The 25,591-nt window shown below is 48.7% G+C and overlaps 3 protein-coding genes and 3 long non-coding RNA genes across 10 annotated transcripts; 2 read left to right on the forward strand and 4 right to left on the reverse strand.

Annotated features, from left to right (window-relative positions):
- Positions 1-3,369: 3,369 nt before the first annotated feature.
- Positions 3,370-6,982, reverse strand: LOC120703152. Of its 5 annotated transcripts, XR_005686820.1 has the most exons (5): positions 5,750-6,982; positions 5,482-5,662; positions 4,734-4,794; positions 4,030-4,065; positions 3,370-3,884 (listed from the first exon to the last, which is right to left on the reverse strand). It is a non-coding gene; the product is annotated as an uncharacterized LOC120703152 (long non-coding RNA). The 5 variants fall into 5 exon arrangements; XR_005686817.1 differs by having other exon boundaries at positions 3,370-4,065; XR_005686818.1 differs by having other exon boundaries at positions 3,370-4,329.
- An 871-nt stretch (positions 6,983-7,853) lies between these two features.
- On the reverse strand, positions 7,854-9,325 carry LOC120703155. Its single transcript, XR_005686821.1, has 2 exons — positions 8,859-9,325; positions 7,854-8,079 (listed from the first exon to the last, which is right to left on the reverse strand). It is a non-coding gene; the product is annotated as an uncharacterized LOC120703155 (long non-coding RNA).
- A 295-nt stretch (positions 9,326-9,620) lies between these two features.
- On the reverse strand, positions 9,621-10,736 carry LOC120703154 (protein PHOSPHATE-INDUCED 1-like). The gene has a single exon (XM_039987166.1). The coding sequence runs from the start codon at positions 10,603-10,605 to the stop codon at positions 9,652-9,654; it is 954 nt and encodes a 317-aa protein (XP_039843100.1). The 5' UTR covers positions 10,606-10,736; the 3' UTR covers positions 9,621-9,651.
- A 1,326-nt stretch (positions 10,737-12,062) lies between these two features.
- On the reverse strand, positions 12,063-16,368 carry LOC120703156 (protein PHOSPHATE-INDUCED 1 homolog). Its single transcript, XM_039987168.1, has one exon. It carries the CDS (start codon positions 13,271-13,273, stop codon positions 12,257-12,259), a length of 1,017 nt encoding a protein of 338 aa, XP_039843102.1. The 5' UTR covers positions 13,274-16,368; the 3' UTR covers positions 12,063-12,256.
- Positions 16,369-17,236: 868 nt separating this feature from the next.
- Positions 17,237-24,281, forward strand: LOC120701899. Its single transcript, XM_039985704.1, has 5 exons — positions 17,237-17,466; positions 22,822-22,929; positions 23,022-23,170; positions 23,453-23,517; positions 24,027-24,281. Exons 1-5 carry the CDS (start codon positions 17,237-17,239, stop codon positions 24,120-24,122), a joined length of 648 nt encoding a protein of 215 aa, XP_039841638.1. The 3' UTR covers positions 24,123-24,281.
- Positions 24,282-24,593: 312 nt separating this feature from the next.
- Positions 24,594-25,299, forward strand: LOC120703157. The gene is made up of 2 exons (XR_005686822.1): positions 24,594-24,820; positions 25,028-25,299. It is a non-coding gene; the product is annotated as an uncharacterized LOC120703157 (long non-coding RNA).
- The last annotated feature ends 292 nt before the right edge of the window (positions 25,300-25,591 follow it).

Here is a 25,591-nt window from a genome sequence, read left to right on the forward strand (position 1 = left end):
GCGGCGAGGTGATGCCGGACACCGCCTGCATGAGAAGCGCCACGGACTGAAGAGAGGTGGGATTGGGGAAGCTACTGATGTCAGCATCTAATTGGGTCCTGAGACGGGGAAGGGGCGGTAGCGTTGACGGAGAGCCATGGCTGGCTAGCTGTGCGTATGTACAGTAAAGAGGAATGGGGTATATAGGAACAGGGCTAGTTTGGCTTCCAGATTGCGCGAACATTGCAGACAAGCGCTACATTGGCTAGTCTGGGGTCCAGATTGCCCTAAACGCTAAATCCTAAACGTTGCAGACAAGCGCCACATTGGCGATGTCATGTCAGGAAGCCGTCTAGTCGGTTCGAAATTTGCCAGCCATAAACCAAATCATGCGTAATGCTCTTGCCAAAGAACATGTGCTCATACATATGCTAAATTAAGGATTATTTAGCCAACTAAACCTAATCGGTCTTTATTATTGTTAGTTTAGTATTTATTGAGAAATTGGTGCCTCTAATTTAATACTGGCTTCCAAGAAGTGGTATCAAAATAGTGTGATACCGATTCTTCCGCGGATCCTATATTCACACTATATAAGAAGACCTTCAGACACCAGTATAGGAGACAAACTCAATCTCAAAAAAAAAGGAGATCAATTTTATTTGGGGACTCAAATCTTTATTCACGATAACACTTATTATAACACAAGACTCTTTATATGACGACCCTACCATAACACTACTATTTTACATGACAAGTTTGTCATCTTCTACTTGAGACCTCGTATGCCATAGTATGGCAAGAGGGGAGGGGAGCACCCCTATTTATAAGACTCCATGGCTCATATGATTTTGTCATGTGTTTATCTTCTACATATTTTCTACAAAATATCTAACTCTATAATTTTTCTCATACTTATCTAATCATACAAATATTTAGTTTCTAGAGTATTCCACATTTTATCATGAAGCATGGGAACCGTGGTTCATGCATACTCTCTAATATTCTAGAAGCTTCTCACAAGTATGCATTGCTATTTTTAATAATATTGAATTCCATCATTTACGAACTTAGTATTTCATTAGTGATGTAATGAGAGAATGAAGCTCTAGATGTACTTCAATGCATGATGTAATGAACTTTGTGACATGTATCTGTTTGATTTGATGTTCCAAATATATAAATCCTGAACTTATTTACTCATTTTGCAAAACGGTTAAATGACATTAGAGGGAGCTATATCCGCTATAGCCTTCTCTTAGCCTCTGGAAAACCGATCGCAAAGCGTCTTAGCCCACTATTTTTAACATTAGCTACAACTCTATGGGTTCACATTGAATGCTACATTGCAAATGCACATGAATAGCCTAATTTGGTGGCATTCGTGCAGTGCAGCTTGGTTTTCTTTAAAAGATATATTGCATTACTTAGAGGCACGGTACAAATACAGGGCAAAACATGCCTCAATCAAAGTTCTGGAGTGCACTTTGCATGGTACATTGAGTAGAATGCACAATTGCTTCGCAAGAGAAAACTCAACAGGAGGAGCCCATTGTTATGCCGCACTAAACCACTGTCTTGCACCCAATTTACACAAAGTTTTTATTTGAAACTAGGAACAGAGTAATCTAATTAAGACCTCCCGTAACATTTTCAAATAGATGCAGCAGGGTGACAATCACCATGGCAAACCACGATTGCTGAATACACGTCATCAACCATCCATACCCAAAAATACCGTAGAAAACCTCAAGAACATGTAACTGGACACAATTGGTTACAAAACCTTATCACAAAACTCCGATAATAAACAATTCAATTTTACAAGAAGATTTCCCGAAAACAGCGTCATTGCTTCAAAAGCCCACACGGAACGGCTCTGTTGTGTGGCGACTTGTGTATCCTGTATGTGTGCATCAAGGCGGTTTTACCCCATCCGTGTGCTGCCGCACATTCTATCCTGCGGCTGAGAGTGCTTCGCGATTCGCGCTGGTCAACCCGCGTCCTGGCGTGCGGGTGCCTACTCCCGGGCAATTCTTTCCACGAGGCAGGAATTTAGGCATCTTTGGTCCTGTTTAGTTCCAACGCAAAAATATTTTGCGATAGAATCTTGCTAATTTGAAGTACTAAATGAAATCTATTTACAAAACTTTTTACACAAATGGGTTGTAAATCACGAAACGAATCTAATAGTGCTAATTAATTTATGATTAATCCATAATTAGCGGATAGTTATTGTAGCATTACTGTTGCAAATAATGGACTAAGTAGTCTCATTAGATTCGTCTCGTGATTTACAGCTCATTCATGCAAAAAGTTTTGTAAATAGACTTCATTTAGTACTCTATGCATGTGTTAAAATATTCGATGTGACTTTTTTTGCGTTTACAGAATTTACGAGTAAAGATGTTAACAAAAGCCTTTCTCTCCCTCTGTCTCATTCCACTATCTCTGTCCATCACATTCCCACGCTCTCATTCTCTCTCATTCCACTACTAGTAAATGACGCGCGCTATCGCGCGCGAGCCTGTCAAAGGTGCAGAATTTTCTTGACCTAATGCAATTTGAGATTTCATTGCTTCATTTGTTTTATCATTGTTTGGTTTTCTACGTTAGTTTTTGTGCCAAACCTTCAAATATTTGTTCCATGGCCCAATAATCCCCTCATTCGGTACATACAATGGATGTAATCCATGTGCGTGAACGCATCGGTCATGTTTTTTTTTCTCTAACTGGTCATGTTTTTTTCTAATCTATCATAACTTATTTGGTAATTGGTCTTCTATCTGAATAATGGAATTTGTAAATTTAGTAGATTGAGATTGCAGAGGAGAAAATTTTCCTGATTATATTATAACAAAATATTAGAGTACTTTACAAGAAGTTCTAGCATTTGCAGTTATATTACAATAGAACATAGGGTTCTAGCATTTGTTGAGATAAAAGCTATCAGCTTCATAGTCTAAGATAGAAATCTAAAATATACATATGGTTATTCTAGGTAAACAAAGAGTTCCGCAAGGGGCCTGTTTTTGTTCACAAAAGGAGTGAAGATGTCATGTAATATTATAATGCAAGAAGCATCAGTACTATAATTAAGTTAGAGATATTTTGCTATTGTGGGAATAATAAAATCTAAATTTGGTGACTTGGCAGTTGATGGTGTAGAAACTTACCAGGAAGTTAGGACCCCTGTGAGATTTGGTGTTGGAGCAACATTATTGTCACCATTAGTAAAATAGTTATTAGGTGGGTATTTCTGAAGAAATAAATTAGTAAGAAGTAGAAATATCCAGATCATAGTACATGATGCGATGGTAATAAAGATTTTCCTTTCAAACTGCTGAATGCCACTACTCATCTTTGGTGACGCAGCTGTTAGAAGCTGAGTGATCATGGAATGTTAAAATTTTATCTGAAGAGCAAGGCTTCTTGGCTTTACACAGAATCGTTTGAAAAAATTATTGGTAAAAAAATTACCAGAAGAGGATACAGTCGGAATAAACAGTGAGAGGAGAACCTGGAAAAAGCACAAGTCCACTTGTATGCTACGGATCTGGAATAATTTGTGAGACGTGTGCAAGGTCATCATGGGCCAAGAAGTCTTCTATGACAGACCATATATATGATCAGCATGACAAGAGAAAGCATAACTTGTCAATGTTTTCATACTTGGAACACAAATAGTTGCGAGTAAGTAGTGAACCGTGTTGTCAGTGATCATACAAAGGATACTTTTTTTCCCGATTTCACACCCTTGCACACCTGTTTTCACACTCTTTTGTACCTGGTTTCACACAATCAGCTGAGTAAGCAGCTTTTCTGTCTGCTACCATTGCATCTCCACACAGCACCACATTGCGCACTACAGATCTAGCTGCAGTCAATCATTCCACCTTGTACTGCTGAAATAGAGTATGCAAATGCAGAAAAGTACGGGTAGAGGATTAACTAAACACAAGAGAAGCAGGTAAATAAAGAAAATATGTACTCGATCCTTTGTCCTGGCCATACAAACCAGAATCGAATCAGAAAGAAGGAGATGCACACCTGAGCTACATGTTAGGCTTGTCCTACTGGTGCCTTCTGCAAAGATCAAGCAAGATGTGAACTTATCCATTCAATCTAGACCTTTCTAGAATTAGTACCACAAATAGTATCTCCATGTCCATGAAAACTAAGAGCTAAGAAAATAAATGTAGGTAAAGAGTAGTTAAAATCAGAGCTGTTAGGTAAAACCAAATGTGTGGGGTTAGTTTAATAAAGATTGACATAAATAATGATTTTAACAAACTGGAGGAGCTTAGCAGCAACCTCCCTTTTCCTTTATCTGCTGCTATAATTATGCATCTGCAAAAAAAAAAAGAAATACTTTTGTTGAAAAATGAATTCCTTCTTGTGGTGAGTTTTGCATGGTTCTGTTGAACCAACTGTTTGAAAGATACCTAAAGGTGCAAATATCGATCTGCAAAAATCTTATCAGTCATAAGATTAGTTTTGAACATCATAAAAGTATTAACTGTGATTTAGCATTCTAATAAAAATATTTATAACACAACTTTTCTAAGTTTCCCTTTGCCTAAAAAAAAGAATTGTCGCCATCTGATGTTCTGGCATGGAAACATATACAATAGGTGTACTATTAAACTAAAATGGTCTATAAGGATAGAAGAATAGCAGTAGCTATGATCGAGGTGTGGAAGCACTCAAGAAAACTAATTGGAAAACGTTATGATTAAGGATAGTATCATTACCTTTACAACCACGAACTCTCCTTAGCTAGAGCTAGTGGTACAAATCTTGGCCAGAAAATCTCTGTTTATATGAAATGAGTATGGTTACATCAGATAAGGCCATGTCACAAAAGCATATGGTGAGCTTAATCGCAAAGGGTAAAGAATGATTGTTCTTTTGTTAATGCAATTATGTGTTTTTCTCAGAGTTTTTTTTTCTGTGTGCGTGAGACCGACAAAGGAACATCATATCCAAGGCATTTTTAACATGTTTAAATTATTGTTTCAAATAAAAAAGGGCACACCCAGTGCCGTAGGCTTCCCGCACTGCGCGGGTCTGGGGAAGGGTTGTCTTTAAGCCCCAAGCCCCACACAAATGTGCAGAGGCTGGGGCTCGAAAATTATTATTTCAAATATAAAATTTATATTCGACTTCGAAAAATTACCATAGACAAGGCAAGTAGCTTGAATGTGTCTTCTTTTCATCAAATAGGACTCCTTGTTAGCTAAATCTTAGCATGGTTAATTGGTCAGTGTTGCAAAGGCAAACCATCAAACACATAGCCTGCATCCTTCATGGCCGAAGCACAGGTTGCACAAGCAAACCATGAAACACATGGCGTAAATCATACATGGACGAAGTACTTGTTGCCAGCAGGGGGTGGAGTTGCAGCAGTACAGCTGTATGCTGGTCTTGCTGCGTTGCATCAGAGAGGCACAAAAGAACGGCCGCGAACAAAGAAAACATGAAGTGTAAGATGCAACTCACTGCTGCACGGATGTTGTTGCTGACTTGCTGTGGCTCCTTTGGCATCAAATGAAACTGCATGAAGGATAGGGGCAATTGCGTTTGGGGAGCTCGATCCAGACCCCTTTCGGCACAATTGTTGTCCCTGTCAAGCTGGCCGTTCGTGTGTTAAGAGGGAGCCCAAAAGGTCTGAACTTGGACCCTGAATTTGAAGAAGAATGATGATCTGTTCATGAGTAGCAAGGAGAGATTGCCGATTAAGGATGAGAAGTATACAGATTAGACATACCTGTAGTTGTACAATTCGTCGTATATACAACGAGCATGTGCTCGGGTAGTAGGCAGACGGCCTTCCACGGGGGCGCCAACTGCAGCACCGGCGACAACTCCAGGAACACGGCCGCGCGGATGCGAGTTCCTCTAGCTTGGCCTCCCGAGCGCGGCGGCGCTGGTCGGCGGGGAGGGTGCGGCGTACGCCGTGACGGCCGAGGCCGCGGCGGCCCAGAACGAGGATCTAACAGTGGTGTCTGGGCGTGTGCTCACAGGCGGAGGCTTTGGAAATGGAGGAGGACGCGCCGGTGGGGACGTCGGGAGGCAGTTGTCGGAAGGATAACCGCGGACCTCGGCAGCGCGTCGCGTCCGCCAGGTAGCCGCGTTAGTCGCACTATCTTCTCGATGTGGCTGCACGCGTGTCCACACCGCGCCGCGGAAGATAGCTCGCCGCCGTCGACGAGCTGCACCGAATCAGCTACAACTCATCCTCGAGCTGCAGTGCCGCCATGGAACCCACCAGCTCCTCTAGCAGTGCGGCGGCACGGGATGCCACGGACGGCGCAGAGGCCAGGCGGAGCCGGGAGATCAGCGCGTCCGCGCCAGAGTCCACGCCTCCACCGGCGGCTGAGGGTGCCGGCGTGGCGAGGAGCTAGGCGTGCGTCGAAGGCCGTGGCGGGTGGGGCTCATGGAGTGCCGCAGCCGGGCCCGACGAGGGGAGCTGGTGAACTATGCAGCATCGAGGAGAGACGAGAAGACTCTGGAGTTTAAGATATTTCTTGCAATAGTACATGAGAGGTGGGAGGAGCGTGTACCGCTGATTTTCGATCGGATGGTTGGAATATTTTGAGCTGACGTGGATGGCCTGGCCGGCTGCTGTGGGAAGGAACTTTCATCTATAGAAAAAAGAAATCTCTCTCATTCCCTCGACGACTGCCCTTGTCTCTGCCTCTCCTCTCTCTCTCTAAGCTCGCCGTCGAGCAGGGAGCTATCGCTCCACTCCCACTCCAGCTCGCCGCCATCCTATTCCTGCTTCTCAGCATCACCTGGCCGCTGCCCACTTGGCTCGTCTTCAACCTCTGGCTCGCCAAGTGCCAGATCTCTCTCTCTCTCTCTCTCTCTCTCTCTCTCTCTCTCTCTCTCTCTCTCTCTCTCTCTCTCTCTCTCTCTCTTCGGTATTTTTTTTGCCGCCGGCCCCCTTGCCTCTCGCAGATCCCTCGCCGCCGTCGCCATTTTTGTGCTTCCGTCCCCCCCCCCCCTCTTGCCTCTCTCTCTCTCTCTCTCTCTCTCTCTCTCTCTCTCGTCACACACCCTGGGCACAGTTCTGTCAGCGCCGCTGCCCCCCCCCCCCCGGCTCTCTCTCTCTCTGAACCTGAGCTCCCGGATCGGTCTCGTTCTTAATTTTTTTTACTGATGTTGGTCCAGAGCCTTATGTTTTAGTACTGTTGTTTGCTGCATATCAACTGCAGTGCCTTTCTAATAATGGTGTTTGCTGAATATCAACTGCAGTACATTTAGCGTACAACTCATTTTTCCCCTGATTGATTGACTATGCTTGGATAAAGTTGAAATGTATTTCCAAACTCAGTAATTTTTAATACTCGGTATGATGCAACCTATATTTATTTGTTTATAATTACATAGTTCCCCGTTCCCCCTTAGGGTAGTGAAGCTACGGCTTTACCTTTGAATATTTGTTTGTTTATTATTTCAGTAGCTCTATTCTTCCATGTTAAAGTTACTTTCTTACCAGATTCTGATTATGCATAATTTTGCTAGACTCAAAATTGCAGTACATATATATATAGATGCATACAGTTTTTTTTAGAACTGATGCATACAGTTTATGAGCTTGCATTTACTAGGATTCAGATGTAGTAATAATATTTTTTTCGGAATCACTGAACCAAAGCTGCAATATGGTTACCATGTTTTTTTCTTCAGAATCCATATCAACCGATGCTACAATATATTTGTGAGCCCCTGTTTATTTTTACTGTATACTTTTTATCTAAAAACCCTCCATATACTACCGTAAATTCTTTACATGCATTTTCATCCTGACCGTTACCGGCATTTTCAGAAACTTAAGAAACATGGTGTAGCATCTTGTTGGTGCATTAAAAAAACTTTTTTTTTACTTTCTAACAACTGAGGATAAACATTGACATTTGTTCTACTTGTAACAAGAAAACAGGCATTCATGGTCACCAACATTTGCATATATGTAAATAATTTCTTGCTAGCAGATCAACCTCCTTGAGGAGACAAATGTTTCCTTCGTAAAAATATTTTGCTGCCCACGGATTACTAGGATCCAAATCATCCCCATATCAGTAAATTACATATCTGCAAAATGGCAATGAGGTTAATGTTGTACTACTATATAAAGATTTTATACTAGACGCCTACAATGATTTAGTACTCACTACCACAAGTGCTGCTCACTTGATAACTGAGTACCAATGTGAGAACTAGTCATCTTTAACTGACAAAAAATCATACTTCTAAAACTATCATGCATGTAAATAAATTCTCTCATGAGCACCAATGAGCTTAACAAGATTATTGTAGCAAGGTATGTCAAGGTAATCAATCTTTGTCAGTTATGTAATTTCTATTATGTTGTAAAGAATCCTGAAACTGACATTTGTGCTTGATGAAATGGAGGGCATAATAGACCCAACCTTCTGGGTTACAGCTGCTACTTGGGCACTCAAATGCATGTCATGGCAACTTTGATAAAAGATATACTTCTTTTTCAATTATAGATATTACTTATATCTGAAATATAATACTTTTTGCAAAGTGCTCTACTTTGTGAGAACTAATTACTTTCATTTTACAGTAAATGATCTATAAAATGGAGTCCATGACATATAACAATAATTAATATTGCAGTATGAACTATAGATAGTATTTTTTTAATTCTACTATAGATAACAATATTTGACATCGATAGTTTACTTTATATTTCCTATGTAAAATTGGCCATAAATTCTAAATATCTATCAGCACTACTTGGAGCTACGGAAGACAATCTTTGTCAGAATAGTGATATATAGGTAAACAAGAAGCACGCTTTCGGCATCAAAAGCAGTCAAAGAAGAAAGCAAGACGGATCAAACCTTAGTGGAGAAGAAGATATCTGAACGAAGGCGGCACTCCTAACGGTCGCCGATGTCGACGCCGATGCCGATGATAAACTCGGATGCGGCGCTGGTCTGGATCCGGGGATGCGGGAGCTCGAGGAAAGACTACGGCAACAGGGGAAAGACGGTGCGGAGAGAGAGAGAGAGAGAGAGAGAGAGAGAGAGAGAGAAATAGAAGCAGGGAGAGGGAGAGAGAGAGAGAGAGGGGGGGGGGGAGAGAACGGTTGCCTCAGAGTCAGATCCGGATCCAGAGAGAGAGAGAGAGAGTGGAGAGAGATCGAGGAAGACACAGAGAGAGAGGGCTAGAAGAGGGAGAGAGGGTGGCCGGCGAGGGAGACAGAGGTTGAAGACGACCGGGGGAGTGGAGAGAGAAAAAGGTATGGGGGAGAGAGAGAGAGATAGCTCACTGCCCACCCTCGGAAACTGCACGTGGGGCCGGGGTGAGAAACTGCCTGCGTGGTGAGGCACAAAACGCGCGCGGTCAAACTAGCCAGGGCGCGAGGCGCAACAAGCACGAATATTGGCGTGCGGTGTGCGGTCTGAGATAAAGTGTGCGCGAGCACACGGATGTGGTGTTGATTTTCCGAATCTCGTATATGTACAGAAGATGCTTTTGAGAAGAGCGCAGCAACGCCAAAAGAGCTAATGAGTTTCAGCAGAAGGGTTTGTCAGAAGATCCAGCACACGTTTAAGTGATGATCCACGGCAACAGACACGTCGTCGAATGCAAGAGCGCCGACTGCAAATCTTGCTGCCTTGTGCGCTGGATCTACACCAAAGTAGAGCACCCAGGCTTGGCGGCGTCGTAGACGGCGGGGAGCAGGTACTTGTGGCCTCCGGCGCCGACGGCGTTGTAGCTGCCTCCGGTGGCCTTGTCGACGAGCACGTCGCCGGCGTACCCGGGGTACGAGCCGCTGCCGTACACCCCGGCGCACGCCGTGCAGGCCTCCAGCGCGGCGTCCTTCTCGCCCTGGTAGTAGGCGTCGCGGAACGGGTTGGTCACCGCGCCCGCCACCATGCTGGCGAGCGTCACCATCATGCCGTCGACGCCGACGGCGCCGTTGGGCGCGGCCAGCGGCTTGTCCTTCGGCCCGTAGGACGGCCTCGCGAACGGCCACGCGCACTGCCCGGGGCACTGCCGCTCGGCGTCGCCCGCCCACGCGTAGACGTAGCCGGCGCCCGCGTCGGCGCCGTGGAGGCCGCACCGCACGCTGCCGAAGCCCTCGACGACGACGTCCGCGTCCATGAGCACCAGCACCAGCGCGCCCTTCCGGGGCGCCGCACCCGCCGCGAGCTGGAACACCTGGTCCAGCGTCAGGGACTTGCCGAGGGAGTACTGCTCGTCGGCGGCCTGGCTGGCGAGAAGCACGCGCGTGTCGCCGCCGGCCGCGGCGGCGTTGGACAGGTAGACCTTGCGGATGGTGGCCCACCACTGCGCGACCGAGGGCGTCGCGGAGGCGGGCTTGGACGTGAGCGACTCGATGAAGTCGACGACGATGGCCTTCTTCTCGGGCGAGAACATCCCGTACCAGACGATGGAGACGGGGATGTCGCCGCTCAGCACGGCGCCGCCGTGGTACGTGAGCTGGTCGCCGGCCGGGATCTCCGCCAGCTCGAGCTCCCGGCGCTGCTGGCACAGCGACGGCCGCGCCAGGCTCAGGACGATCAGCGCTGCCGCCGCCATCTGCAGCGCCCTCGAAGAGATGAACCCGCGAGAGGCCATTTGGGCCGGGCTTACTACTTGGGATTGGGATCGACCGGGAGATGGGAAAAGCAGCGGCTTGCTGGTTGCAAGAAAGAGCACCGTTGGCAAGGAATTTATAGGTCATTTTGGGGGTTGAAATGACGCTGCCAATGCGGGATCTGATCTTGGCACCCATGTTCAAATTAGCTTCATGTCACGCTATGTGCTTTGCAGCCCTGCTGCAGGCATCGACGATTTGCTGTTTGAACGGTGCTGCACTTGCAAACGATGGTGGACTGGTCGGCAGGTGGTTTGTATCTGCCGATGCAAGGCACGACGTGCGCATTGGTGAACTGAGACACGTTAAAGCGCTCGGTGGCGGTGGTCGCGACAGTATCGTGGGCAGGCGCGGGACTTTGACCAAAACGGGGCCTGCATTGTCACGTAAGCGGAGTACTTTCGTGCAGTACTCCACCCAGAATCCACCGGAAATCGGGCGAGCTCGTAAAGCAAGGTATCCCGGCCGGCAGCCCAGGTCGGTCGGTGCCGGCCGGCCAGCCGGACACGGCCGCGCGCGCGCGTTCCCGGGGGGCGCATGGCCATCCGGTGAGCGCGGTGCGGTGCGGTGCGGTGTGCGGCATGCCCGGGCGCTCTTTGGCTGCGGCTCCCCTGGTCGACACCGGCATGTAGCACGCGCACGGACTCACCAGATCGAGTTGCTGCGGCTGCGGCCCGTGCACCGCGGCCGAAGATCCAGACGCGTACAACTTGTTGCATTAATTGTTCCAAACACGGGGAAGTTTTCGCGGTTCATAGCGCCTGGTCTGGTCGGCTATCATGTGATTCCGATGCCTTGCACTGCGCTGCTAGTACTTACTAGTGTATGAGGATCAACCGTGCTTCGAAAATGTGTTGGTGCCGAGTGCATCAAAGAGAGGAGAAGCCTGGTTTCGTCCGCTTTCTTCTGCCAGTTGACCTGAGATGGCTGGCAAGTGCATGGTTTCGGCTTTCTTGCAACGTGCCGTGCAAGGGTCGCTGCATTACTGGTTGGTTGGTAATAGTATGTGTATTGGCTGGGCTGGGCTGGGCTGGTCTCACCGGAGTGGAAACGGTTTGGCCCGGTCTGAAAATACATGGGCCTTAACATGCATGCAACAATACAACAAGAGGGCCTCCAAAAAGAATACAAGAGGGTCCACACCAACACAGGCCCAAATTCTAGGCCCGCACAGCACGCTCTGCCTGCGATCAAGAAGAAGTCGAAGTCTGTAATAAAAAAAACTCTTCAAAAAAAAAAGAAAAGAAGAAGAAGAAGTCGAAGCCTTCCCCAAAATAGGGAGAAAAAAATCGTAGCTTTTGCGTGGGCATTGCAGATCAAATTCACCCATGAAGCATTTTCGTTTGCTAAATGAACTCGTCAGCTTCCGCGGTGCATGTTTCCAGTTCACAAAAAAAGAAAAAGAAAAAAAACACAACGTCACGATGACACCGAGCACTTCCTGGAACAGAGCACTTCACATTTTATACGGTTCTACCATCCTGTTGGTTTTTGGACTCCAAGTATATACTTATTAACAACACGCCATCACTCGGGACCGTCGCAAACTAGTATACACACCACCTGGCATACAATCACATCATCCACGGAGACGGATGCCTGCTGCCAAGACACGGGTCCTCCTCTGTCCTCTCAGACCAAGGTGGCGCACTCACCCGTGCCGGGGTCGTACAGCGACGGGAGCAGGTACTTCCTCCCGCGCGCGCCGTGCGCATTGGAGCTGGCCCCCGTCGCCGCGTCCACCAGCAGCTGCCCCGCGTACCCGGGGTAGGCGCCGCTGCCGTAGACGCCCGCGCACGCCGTGGCGGCCTCCAGCGGCGCGCCGCGGTCGCCCTGGTAGAACCCGTCCCCGAACGGGTTGGTCACCGCGCCGGCCACCATGCCGGCCACGCTGATCACCGCGCCGTCCATGCCGGCGTCCCCGCTCGGCGGCACCAGCGGCGGCGCCTGGGGCCCGTACGCCGGCTGGTGGAACGGCCACGCGCACTGCCCGGGGCACTGCGCGCCCGGATTCCCCACCCACGCGTACGCCGCGCGGGCGCCGCCGCCGCCGCCGCCGTACGACCCGTGGTGCCCGCACCGGCTCGCGCAGAAGCCCTCCACAGCCACGTCCTGCGCCGTGAGCACCAGCGCGATGCCGCCGGCCTTGGCGGCGGGGCGCGCCGCGGCCGCGAGCGCCGGGAGCTGGGACAGCGTCAGGCTCTTCCCCAGCGAGCACGCCTCGTCGGAGACCTGCCCGGCCAGGACCACCCGCGCTCTCCCGGCGGCGCCGTTCTTGCCTACGGCCGCCGCCTTGGAGAGGTAGAGCCGGTTGATGGTGCCCCACCACTGGGCGACGGACGGGGCGGGGGGCGCCGGGCCCCGCGGCGCGGGGGAGAGGGAGAGGAGGAAGTCGGTGACGACGGCCTTCTGCGCGGGCGTGAAGCGGCCGTACCAGAGGACGGAGACGGGGACGTCGCCGCTCAGAACGGCGCCGTCGTGGTACCTCAGCATGTCGCCGGCGGGCGGCCTGTAGAGCTCCATGAGCCTCCTGCTGGGGCTGGCCGCGCCGCGCCGCGCCGAGCTCATCAGCAGGAGCGCCAGCGCCAGGAGCGAGAGCAGAGCGCGGCCCCTGCGTCGGAAGCCACTGGAAGCTGCCGCCGAGGCCATCGCCTCACCTCCACTGGGAGAAGAGGAGCGAACTACCAAGTGGAGTAAGCACTACGCGGGGCACTAAGATACTAGTGTTGACCGGAGGAAGACTCGGTGGTGGCGTGGCTCCGAGACGGCGAGGAGCTGGCCTTTTTATAGGGCCTGCCGCCGCCATTGTTTAGCGATCGCTGCTGGTCAGGAATTCAGGATGAGTGTGGGCCCCGGGCTAGCAAATACCAGGTTCCCATTATGCTTTACTATACTTGTACGCACAACAGTACCGGTATCACAACTGCACTCAAAACTTGTTAGTAACATTAAAATTTAATCAGAGCATATATAATTTGTAGCAGAAGCAAATAGAAATATAGGACTTCCATCCTACAGTAATGTGCCTCACCATTCCCACAAGCAACTGACTGGAAGTTAGTTCTAAAAAAACCAACGTCAAAAACCCGTATCCCTCGGCAAGGAACTGAACTGAGGCGGCTCTTCTTCGAACTCTGGATTTTAAAATTTTAGCAACAAGAGTGAGTACAATTTTGTACTCACAAGATTTCGGGTGTATATCAAAAATTCTATAATAATGCATGGTTAATCAAGGAAGGCTGACTGGTTCACTAGCACTAGACTGCATTTTATTTGAGTGTATCTTCGTACGCTTAATTTTGAAAATATTTTGTTTTATACAAAACAGACCGACATCACCAATCATGACTCCCTATTTCCCATTTCGCGGTCCTTTGACCATCTATATCGGTCCACCACCTTTGAACCGGTGCAAGTGTTTCCAAACAGTTCCCATTCCAAATTTTCAAACCAAAAGCTCTAAAACCGGCGACTAGCTCAAGCGCTCTTGACCGTGAGCACAACTATTCGAATAGTTTTACACTCTGCAGAAGTTGTACACTTTACCCATACGTCATGTATCGCTTTGATGCCAGTGCGGAGCCAAGGCGCATTTACACAATCCCTTAGATGTGTCGACAAGCTAACATGACAAAGCCGTTACATCAACTAGATCCAAGATATGCTACTCGACAGACTGTAGGAGTTTCTCGGCTCCGTACATCTGCCCGGGTTAGCTACCCCGACGCCAACGAACTCCTCGAGCACTCGGGCGGTAGCATCCTCTCGGGGCCAACTGACTTAATAAGTTAAAGCCAGTGCCCATTTAGTCATATGGTTGCACTGTAATACTTGGCTAGAATAGTGCCAATTACCGGTCCTTAATTTGACACGGGTGATAAATCCCTAAAATGCGCCGAAAACACATACAGTACCAAGCCATATCCATCATCCATTTTACCATTTTTTTTCTATCCACATTCTTTTTCTTCATCCTCGTACCATCATAACCGCTAGACCATATATTCACCCTCATCTACCATAGAGTTTTTATCCTTTTAAAAACAACCACATAAATGTATATTTTCTTTAAAAGAAAACAACCCATGTGATGCTATTTGACTATTGCGCAAATACTAAGCCAACTAAGCATGTGACGGAACTACGCAAGTAACCCATAACCTTAGGGTAACAAGGTATAAAAGGGGTACAAAATAACAAGGAAGATAAATGCATTGAAGTAGGACGTGTCTACCCGACATAAAATAACATTCGGACTCATAAAAATCATCATCGCATGCATATATTTGTAGGCTTAGGAATTCATATATGAGCAAAAAATGATCAAGGAGGTGCTTGTCTTGCTGCTGATTGTTCATATTCTTAAGTATTAGCTCGGCGTCTGGCACAGTTACGAACATCTTGTTGTCTACGTGAATCGGACGAACGACAACACATGCAAAAGAACCAAATAAACAGCAATAAACAACCAAATTGTTGGGGATTGGACCTTCGGATAGGTTCCCACCCTCGGAAATGCTCCCTAACTCGTTTGCAGGGCTCCAACGAAGGAAGGCGAGCATACCCGAGGGGTGACGGTCACTCCCGAGATCGCCCAGGCCAGGGAGCTCACCTTCGGGTCCCGAAGGAGACGAATGGTTACTCAGAAACACAAGCTTAAAGACCAAGACCTGCGATGAATAAAGGATATCACCTTTGGGTGGCCGAAGGTGACAGATGGTCACTCAGAAGCACAAGTTTAAAGACTAAGACCCGCGATGAATGAAGGATATCACCTTCGGGTGGCCGAAGGTGACAGATGGTCACTCAGAAGCACAAGCTTAAAGACCAAGACCCACGACGAATGAAGGATCTCACCTTCGGGTGGCCGAAGGTGACGAATGGTCACTCAGAAGCACAAGCTTAAAGACCAGGACCTTCGGGACCAAGGGGATTGCCTTCGGGAACGAAGGTGACGGCTGATCGCTCGAAGACAGAACCTTCGGGGCCGTGACCCCCGAAGTACCCCGAAGGAAACGAAGACCTTTGTCGGGTGTAAGCGTGCGTGTAAAACGTGAATACGTGAGAAGGTCGGGTTTGTACACCTGAATACGTGAGAAGGTCAGATTTGTACACCTCCAACCTTGTAATTTTACCCCGAAACCGGTTGTAAGTGAGCTGTAAATGAGTTGGAAGGGGGCAATTGAGGAAAACCTGGCCGAGGGATAGGGGTATAAATAGCCCCCTCTCTCCACAGTGTAAAGGGTTGAATTTTCTGATTATTACTGGAGAATTAAGTGCCTACTTTCATTGCCATTTTCATACTATTCATGCTTACTGTTTGGGCATCTAAGAAGCTAAGATCCCAACACAAATAAACACCATGAGATGATAGAACATGATTTTAGGAGATTTTAGGAAAAAGAATCACCTAATTTGGAGCTAAAATGATAAAGCTATGCATGGTTGAAAATCAAATTCAGGATTAAAAGGTGAAAAAAAACTATTCTGATGAACCCTAGATTTTCTTGGTTTTTCTCCATTTATTTTCTTACAGGAAATTCATATGCGAAAAGGTTTGTTTCACTGACATGTGGGGTCCACAGGGCAGGGTATATACTATGTATAAAACATGTATTCGGGATTTATTTTTCTAAAGAAAAGACATCGCTGACATCATCGTGACGTCAGCATGACGTCACTCTGCTCGAGTCGAGCAGAGGCGTCGCGCTCGCCGGCCGATTCGTGCGCGGAGAAGGCGCGCTCAGGCCCGTATCTAGACACGTGCGGACCGTGCGACCGCACAGGGCCCCTGAATTCGAAGGGCCCCCAACATATTAGATATACATTAGATATAGTCATGTAAATACTTTAATTTAATTGATTGTTGATCCAATTTATGGCAAAATATGACCCAAATTGCTTCTAAAAGATAAATCATTGTAGGCGTATCACTTATCACTTTCTTTTACATGGGTGCTACTCGGGGTCACGTGTGTGATCTCGAGTGGACCTATCACAGCACCACAACCTCTCCAGGATTCCATATTTTGAAACTAAAATCGGCCTAATAAACCAGGCCCCTCAATGCTTTGTTGCTAGAACAAATTTTTTTTGGAAAAAATTTTTGTTGCTCAAACAATAACAATTGTTCCAGCAATAAAAGAAATTATTCCGGAATAAAAAATAGTTATTAGACCTTTTGTGATGATTTAACTGCCAGTCACACGTGTGACTTCTAACATTTGTGTTTTCACACAGCACATCGCGCTTGCCGGCTGCTATCGCTTGGTATTCACGATCCTGCACTAGTTTACTAGGGCCCAGTCCATTGTTTCGTACAGGGCCCTCGAATTTACCAGTACGGCCCTGGCGCGCTCGCGCCGTGCTGGCCGCGCGTGCGCGTGCGCGTGTGCGTGCGCTACCGAACGGCTGCGGCTCGGGACCCGAGGGTCACCGGAGCCTCGCCGGCGGCGAACAGTGCGGCGGTCAGGGGCAGGGCAACGCGGCCGGGCCGATTCGGCCACGCGCAAGCGTAAAGAGTATGCCGGGGATGCTCACTGTGATGTGGGGAAGCTTGCAGGGCGGCCAAAGCGGGCGGAGGATGGCCGGAGCTGCTGTCCGAGGGCGGCGATGGTCCGGCGGCTGAACGACGTCATGGAGAGGCGGAGCAGGAAGACGTTGCGACGTGGTGAGCTCGTGGTGTTCGGCAGGGGCGTGCGGCTTGACAGCAACGGCCTTGGGTTTGCGGAGTCACCGTGCAGCGCAGCTCCCCGTGGTGGTTCCTCCACGTTCAACTCCTCCTCGTGGCTGGTCCGGCTCAGCGTGGTCGTCGATGCAGTGGCGTCACAGCTTCCGGCCTGGTAGCTCCTTCGGCTCGCGGTCGGCGGTGTAGTGCTGCCCTCCTCCCATTGGCTGCAGCTTGCTTGCTTGCTGATTGGACAAGGGTGCAGTGCTTGAGTGGGCAGAACTCGTTCAAGGGAGCAGCGGCGGCCGGCTGCTCTACTTGCTTCTTGCATGGAGAAGAAAAACAAAGAGGAGGGAGAAGGCGCTGCTGGGTGCTGTTTGCTTGCGGTGGAAAAAAGAAGGCACTGGGGCTAGCTCCTTGTTTGCTCGGATTAGAGAAATCAGAGGAGGGGAATCGATTGGAGAGAGCTACTGGTGCTAGGATTGCAGCTCGTGCTTGCTCGGTGGTGTGTTGGAGGAGTAGAGGGGATGAGGGGCTGCTGCTGCTACTTGCCGTGGGTGGCTCAGTGGGGAAGAAGAAACAGAGAGGGAGGTGAGATTGCAGCTGCTTGGCGTGGGAAAGGAACAGAGGGAGGGTGGCGTTGGGCTGCTGCTCGGCACGGGAGAAAGCACAAAGGAGGGGAGATGGCTGCCTGCCGCCGCTGGCTTGCTGTGGAGAAGAGAGAGGAGCAGTGGAGGCGCCATGGAAGAGGTGTGCTTCACGGGACGCGGCTCACACCGACAGAGAGAAAGAGAGGGAGCAGTGGCGCGAGGACGGACGGCGTGCACCGCGTGCACGCGCTGGAGCTTTCCCGGCCTTGAATGCGCTCGTCCAGCGCATGTCCTTGGCCCGGGCGGCGCGGGAAGAAGACGACGCGGGGCTGGCATGCAGCGAAAATGACCTCTCATGCCATATTTCAATATGATGTTTTGGCGATTGATGACACACACAACACTTGGACTAATATGATTGTTAAGATGAACATTCTCAGGCATTTAGGTTCAAGTGATGACAAAGAGAAGATAGACATAGCTAGACCCGAAGGACTGCCCCTACGGGGGTTCGAAGATTGAAGAGATCGTGAAGAAACCAAGTCAAAACAATCAAGACAGAGATATTTTAGTATCACCGGTTGAACCGACGCTAAGAAAAATTACATACGTCGGTACTTTGACTTGGAGCACGTCTGGGAGTTTTGATAACACCGGTTGAACCGACGCCAGGAAAGTTGAATACGTCGGTGCAATGAACTCAGCAGCTGAGGCAAAATCTATACACCGGATGAACCGACGCTAGATATTGGTGAACGTCGGTGCAGTTGTCCAGAGAGTTAGTTTTTCAGCAACTACACTCACCAGTTAAACCGACGCTGCATCGGTTGATTACGTCGGTCGATTGAGGTGGCCATTGAAGCATAACGGCTAGTTGGAAAATGCACTCACCGGTTAAACCGGTGATGACAAAAACGGGAGCATCGGTTTAACCGGTGATAGCGCTTTTTGTCAGCCTTTTTCCAACGGCTAGTTTGGGGGTGTGTGGGCTATATATATGCCACCCCATGGCTCATTTGAGAGTGCTGGAGACCAAGGAAGTATACAAGAGCCAAAGATCATCTCCAACCACCTTAGAGCTTCATTGTACATCATATAGACTTAAGCACACTTGTGAGAGTGCTTAGTGCTTGTAACAGGGATTAGTTCTTGCGAGAGCTCCCTTGAGAGAAGTCTTGCTGTGGCAAGTAATCCTTGTGATCCGTCGTGTGACCCTTCGACTTGGTGTGGAGTGGCAACGACACTTTGTGCGGGGGAAGAGGAGACCCCCTCCTTGGTGGAGAAGCTCCGTAGTGGATTTCGGCCGGGTGACCGAGAGAGACGGTGGCGGTGCACTAGACTCGGTGTCTTGTGTGCACTTGCCTTTGCTTGCCGGCATCGCCTTGGTGGCGTAGTGCAAGACGGTAATCGGAAGAGCCTCGGTGTCCCGTGGATGTAGGCGTTTGTGCCGAACCACGTTACATGACCGTGTCTACTCGGGAGTTTGCATCCCTCTTGCACTCACCTCTTTACTTACCGTATTACATTTCCGCATTTACTCTATCTTGCGTACCTTTACTTTCCTAGTTGGTTTGATTAGGATTGGCTAGGTTGCAAGTCTTTTAGGGGTAAGTAGAGAGTAGCATAGATAAACCTTAGTCATAACTAGCATGTGTAGGACGTGTTAGGTTTATCTTATGCAAATAGATTGAGCCCTAGGATAGAAAGCGATTAGCGACCCTATTCACCCCCTCCCCCTCTAGGGTCGGACACCCCGGTGATCCTTACATGGCGGATTCCACCGCTACACAGGGGATGGGGAAGATTCGAGGTGGCGCACAGGGACGGGGGAGGTCGGGCCGCGCTGTGCTACTGATTGACGCGGCTCGGAGGAGCAGCGTCGGGCTGGCGGCCGTATGCGAGCGGCGCGGTGAAGCAGCGGGCGGCGCGGGGGCAGTGGACGCGCGGCGCGGGGAAGAAGAAGACGGCGTCGCGGGCGCTGACCAGCGGGCCCGAGCGGCAGGGGGGGCCTATCTATATTCCGGAAGATGGAGAAGATATCATCTTCCGGCACACCTAGGCCCATCTGGCCATCTTCTTCCTCGGCTCGACCACCGCCACGCCTCAGCTGTTCGCCCCCGCCACCACCACCGCCCTGCCCGCTGCTGGAGACGCCGCCGCCGTCTCGACCGCGCCCTCCGTCCACCCGCCACCGGCGCATCCCCGCCCTCCCTAACCTCTCCGGCACCACTCCCCCGCCCGGGACCTGGCTCGACCGCCGGCAACCACCACCCCGGCCAGCGGCGCTCCGCCGCCTCGCCGCCCGCCCACCAACCACCGACCACCGACTGTCGATTCCCCCCCCCCCCACCCCCTTCTCTTCTATGGCCGAAGTCCATTGAAGCCCCCCGACCTCCGGTAACCCCAAACCCTAACCACCACCGGCCTCGACCACCACCCCGGCCAGCGGCGACCTCGCCGCCGGCCGCTCCCCCCACCTCCCGCCCCCAGCCCCCAACCCCGAGAGGAGAGGAGAAAGAAGGAGATCGTGCGGCTGCACGAATCTCAAACATCAGAAGGTGAGGGGGCTTTCCACCTTCCGGAAGATACATAGGATTGGCGGAGCAGCAGTGGTGCGGGGAAAGGAAAGGCCGTTGGGCCGCCGTGGACCGCGGCCTGCCGGCCCAGAGAGGAAGGCGAGCTGGCCCGAGGCTGGCGGGCTGAGGAGGTGGAGAAAAGGTGGGCCGGTTGGGTTCGGCCCAAACCGAGATGGGTTCTCTCTCTCTTTTTTGATTTTTAAGGATTCAAACCAAGATTCAAACTCAAATTTAAATTATTCCAAAAACCTTGAGGATCTCACCAAAACTAGTTTAGTGCTTTAAGATTTTATGTAAAAGTTTGCGAATTTATTTTATCACTCATCTTTTAGCAATATTTTTAAACATGCTCAAGGAGGGTTATTAATGCATAAAGTATGAGAGGAGCCAAATAAAAACAAAACAAACATTGATTTTTTTATTTATTTTGATTTTACTTATATTTTAAATTTGGGCTGTTAGAATGAGATCGGCCTGATGGGCGGAAGCAGCTGCGTGCACGCGTCCGCCGGGCTGCGCTTGTTCGCTCGAGGCGCTCGCTCAACTGGAGTCTTGGGGACAGCTGGATTGGCATGGGGCATGGGCCGTGGCGACGACGCCTGTGAGGATGAACGGGCGAGCGATGCTTCGCGGTTCGCTCGCTCCGCCAGTAGGCGGCATCTACGGCACCTCCCTTTCGGCCTAATTTTTGGCGCCACACAGAGCCGTCCCAAATGATTGGTCAGCTCCCTGTAGCGGATTAGCAGCAAGCGGCGCTGCCTGCTGCCTCAACCTTGGCAGTACGGGTACGGCAGCCTTGATTAAACATTAAGTTGACCTAATCCGTGGGAATCCTGGGTCCGTGATGGGGTGCGATGGGCACTCGTGCAGGGGCACGTATGATTGGCGTGTCTTTAAAGAGGGAAAGCTGACTCGATCTTGGTTGTCGGCTTGGTCCTATCTCAGGCGGCGGCATCGGCATCGGCATCGGCATCGGCGCCATCCGAACAGTGGATTCCGGCAGAGAGCTGCCCCGCTCACTGCGATCCTTGAAGCCGTTGGAGTCGAGCATTAGTGGAAGGCTCGGACAGCTTATAGCCAGGTTCACTGACCACGAAACTTGTCTTAGTACTTGATAAATCAGTATGGCAAGTTGGCAACGCCGTGTGACACACTTGGTCCAATGAATGCCCGTCAGACCAGATGCGGTGGCTCCGGGCCGGTGGGCACTGACAGCGGGCTGTGCACTTACTTGGGGCGTTGGAGGAGACTTTCCGGGTAGTTTGCGTGCCCTGTCGCGTGCATCGCTTCTCTCGGTCTTGAGCATTAGTCTCGTTGAAGTACTACCTCCGTTCCAAATTATACTTCATTTGACCTTTTTTACTTTAAATTTAACTAATCATCTTATTCAAAAAATTTGTACAAATATTATTAAACTTAAATTACTCTTGAAAATATTGTATTGATAAAGCAACTCACAACAAAAAGAAGCGATATTTTGCACAAATTTTTTAATAAAACGAGTGGTTAAATTTGAGATAAAAAAATCAAACGACATACAATTTAGAATGGAGTGATATAACTAGTAAGGTTTGCGCCATTGAAGCATCAGGGGAGGAGTGATTACGTACGGACACGGACAGTGTTTTTACAAAGATCGTGCAGGGCTGCAAGCCATCAACGGCAGTAGTGGCGGAGCTGCATGATATGTCAGGTCTCAGGTGATCCCTGACATGCATACCCTAATTAGCTCAGCCTATTAGTGACAAAAAAAAATGTGTTCGTAAATTGGCAGGCGGGCGGCCGGTGCAGCAGCTGGGAACGGCGTACTAGTAACACTGTTAAGGATGGGCGCTCGGTCATCCCACACCTTAGAGCAAATCCATCCTATAAGCCACCAATCAAACTTCCCTAAGGCCACCTCAAAAATTGCACCCCGCAGTCATATCCAAACCATTGTGTACTCCAGGAATTGTACCCAAAGAAACGATTCCATCAAAATCGACGTCTCCTAACACTACCTACGGACTTCAACGCGGTCGAACGGTTCAGCTTCTAAGGATCCGCAGGCTTCAACGCGCCCCCCGCTCCCCCGCGTCCCTCCCGCGCGCGTACCGCGCGCGTCGCCCTGCCGCACCCGCGGTAATCCTGGGCCATCTCTTTTTCCTTCTTTTTCCCCTTCTCTTCTCTCTTTTTTCTCCCCCTCTCTTTATTCTCCTCACCGCGGCCACTCGCCCGCGCGCCCTCCAGATGCCGCGCCTCCCTCCCGACCCGCGCCTCCCTCTCCCTCCCGACTGTGACATGTCGCCCCCGCCGGTGCCTCCCTGGTCGCGCCACCCCGCCGTTGGGACGGGGCTTCCTCCCCCTCGCCTTCCCCTCCGGCAGCACCCCCCCCCCCGCTCCGATTTCCCCCAGCGCCCTAACCCTAGAAGGCCTAAAGCACTCCGTCCAGCGGCGCCTCCCCGGTCCGATTTCCCTAGGCCGGCCGACCAGGTCCGTCGAGCCTCCCTCCGCCTCCCTCCGATCCGATTCCCCCGACCCTGGTGCCTCCCTACGCTAATGACGTCGGCCCCCTTTTCCTACAGGAAGGACGCCGCTCCCTGCTGGACGGTCGCTGCCCCCACCCTGCTAGACGCCATCGCCCCCCTTCAGGAACAGACAAGGTACGATGCCGGAGACATCACTGCCGTGAGCTCTGCACAGGATCCCACTGTCCGGCTGCTGGATGGCCAAGGTCGATAGTTTTTTTCTCTTTCTAAGACCAATTTATCTTCCTGCACATGGCTCTTCCTTATAGATTCAATTGCTGAATAATGGTTATCGGGTTGATGTTCTGTCAAACAAAAGCAAGGTCTGTATGCTAAATTGAGTAGGCAATGTGCTAAATTGCTAATGCATATTTAGCCCCACTGCTATGGAACGGCCATAGCCCCACTGCTATGCATGTTGAGCCTTACAGATTTTAAGGAATCAAACTATTTTTGAATTGATACATGTGTATCTCCATGTCTTCAAGGCCGTCTTGGGAGCAGTGTATCTCATAGATTGTTGTACCAAGGATATTGCATGCTCAAACATGAGGTATACTCCCTCTCATTTTTTGCCTTTAATTCTGTTATACTGTAATAAGAATTAATGATTGCATTTTCATTATGTTTTCTGATGCAATGCCATGGTGTCAAACATATATTTGATATTTGAAACGTTTGTCCAAAATTTGAAAGTCTCATATTTGTTAGTGAGCTTGTATCCTGATGGCTTCCATTGAACACTAGATCAGCGGGTATGTTTCATTGAACACCAGACCTGCATCTTGATGATTTGCTGATTTGTTCTATGGTGATTGTACTGCTTTTTATTTGTTAATTTACTTAACCTTTGGATTAGGGACTGTGTGTTGCACATATTATTTGATTGACTGCGAGTCTTCAATCTAGGATAGTGACAAGGAATTTGGATGGTCCGATACAAATGCCACATTTTGTGTGTTTATTGTTAGGTGACTTTTGTAATAGTACAAGTGGTATTTTTAGAATTCCACAGCGTAATTCCTTGTTTGTTTGCTCATGTTCCTGTCGTGCATACTTCAGTTGATGAAATGGGGTGTGCACATAGCCATTCAGGACAAGATAGGATCAGAGCAGATATGGGACCTCAAGAGATTTGGAGCAAACTTAAAAGATTAAAGCTTCAGGTTTGTTCAATATTGTAGCTTGTTAGCTGATTTTGAACTTAATTTTGGATCAGTTGCAGACACCAATTTTTTATGGATAGACTCTGATTTAGGAGGATACTTTACTTTGTATTGTTGTGTAAGCTATATATGGAGGTGACAGCCTTTAGGACTTTTATTGTTAAATTGATTAGGTTTTGGGTTTGAAAGGGTAGTTTAGCACACATGGAATTTTCAGTTTGCCACAGGATTTTTTTTGCATAAAAAATTGTTTCTGTTTTTTCTTGGAGATGCTATAAGCTGTGAGGGATTGGTAATTCTTTATTACAACTATCTTACTGTTATTTCTTTCAAGCAAACTAAGTTAGGCTAGGTCAGTTTTCTTAATTCAGATTGTACTGCAACAACTTGAATGCTGCCGAGGACTAATTTGAGAGGGTTAATAGTTTCTCTTTGTTACCTGGCTGTTAGCTTGAGATCAATGCACTGTGTAGACAGTGCACGATCCAATCCTAGGATTGTCATAAAAAGCATACTCTGAATTATATATATATATAAAAGAATGGGTTATGTTGAGCTTGGCTGTCAGAAGATGCATCTGCTGACACTTATATTGCTCTTATCCTTCAGGTTACTATCGTGCTCAAGATGTTTAGGCAAAAATTGATGTACCAGCACTACTAATTCCTGTGCTTGAAGAAACATTTTCCGGTATATCATCTTGTAAAAACCAATTTAGGGTTCATTGCAATATGGAAAGCGTTTTTATTCCTTTATCTGAATCATTCAATCATCAAGCAATGAGAGAAACTGAGTTGTGATGGTAGATTGTGAAATCCTGTTACTCCATATATGCTGCTCAACGTAAAAGGAATAAAAACAAACATAGCGTCTCATGTATAGCTAATGTTGCTGTAGATTTCAGGTTCTAGAGGGCTCTTGGGCTTGCCACTACGTACTGCAGATGCATACTATGCATGGCAAATGATGATCAAGCCCTGTCCACATGCCAACAGGTTCCCCTTTTTACTGCTCTAATCTGATTGAGTTAATATTACTTGCCATGGTCAGAGTTAATGTTAATTGCCGTGGTTTGGTCAAGGTATCAATTGTTATGTAATTCGAACTAGACAACTATGTCATCACTTCTGAACGTAGAAATGCCAATGATCAAGGCCATGTCAATGGTTTAGTGTATTGGTTGCTTCTTCTTGAATATTTGTCCAATTATAAAAATTTTAGTTGAGTTTCAGAAGTTCAAAAACATAAAATTGCATTGATGCTATTGCTCAAATGTACCATTTTGATTTATTTAGTGTATATCATTATTACACATAAATATTACATGTGTTGTTTTTTAACTCGTAGCGTTAGCACGGGCCAACTTACTAGTATTATAGGTGGGTGAAGAGCTGGGCCAATTTACTAGTATTATAGGTGGGTGAAGAGCTGGCTAAATTCTACGTGAAAGAAAGAGAAAAT

Source organism: Panicum virgatum, chromosome 4K, assembly GCF_016808335.1.
Source record: "Panicum virgatum strain AP13 chromosome 4K, P.virgatum_v5, whole genome shotgun sequence".
Taxonomy (NCBI): Eukaryota; Viridiplantae; Streptophyta; class Magnoliopsida; order Poales; family Poaceae; genus Panicum; species Panicum virgatum.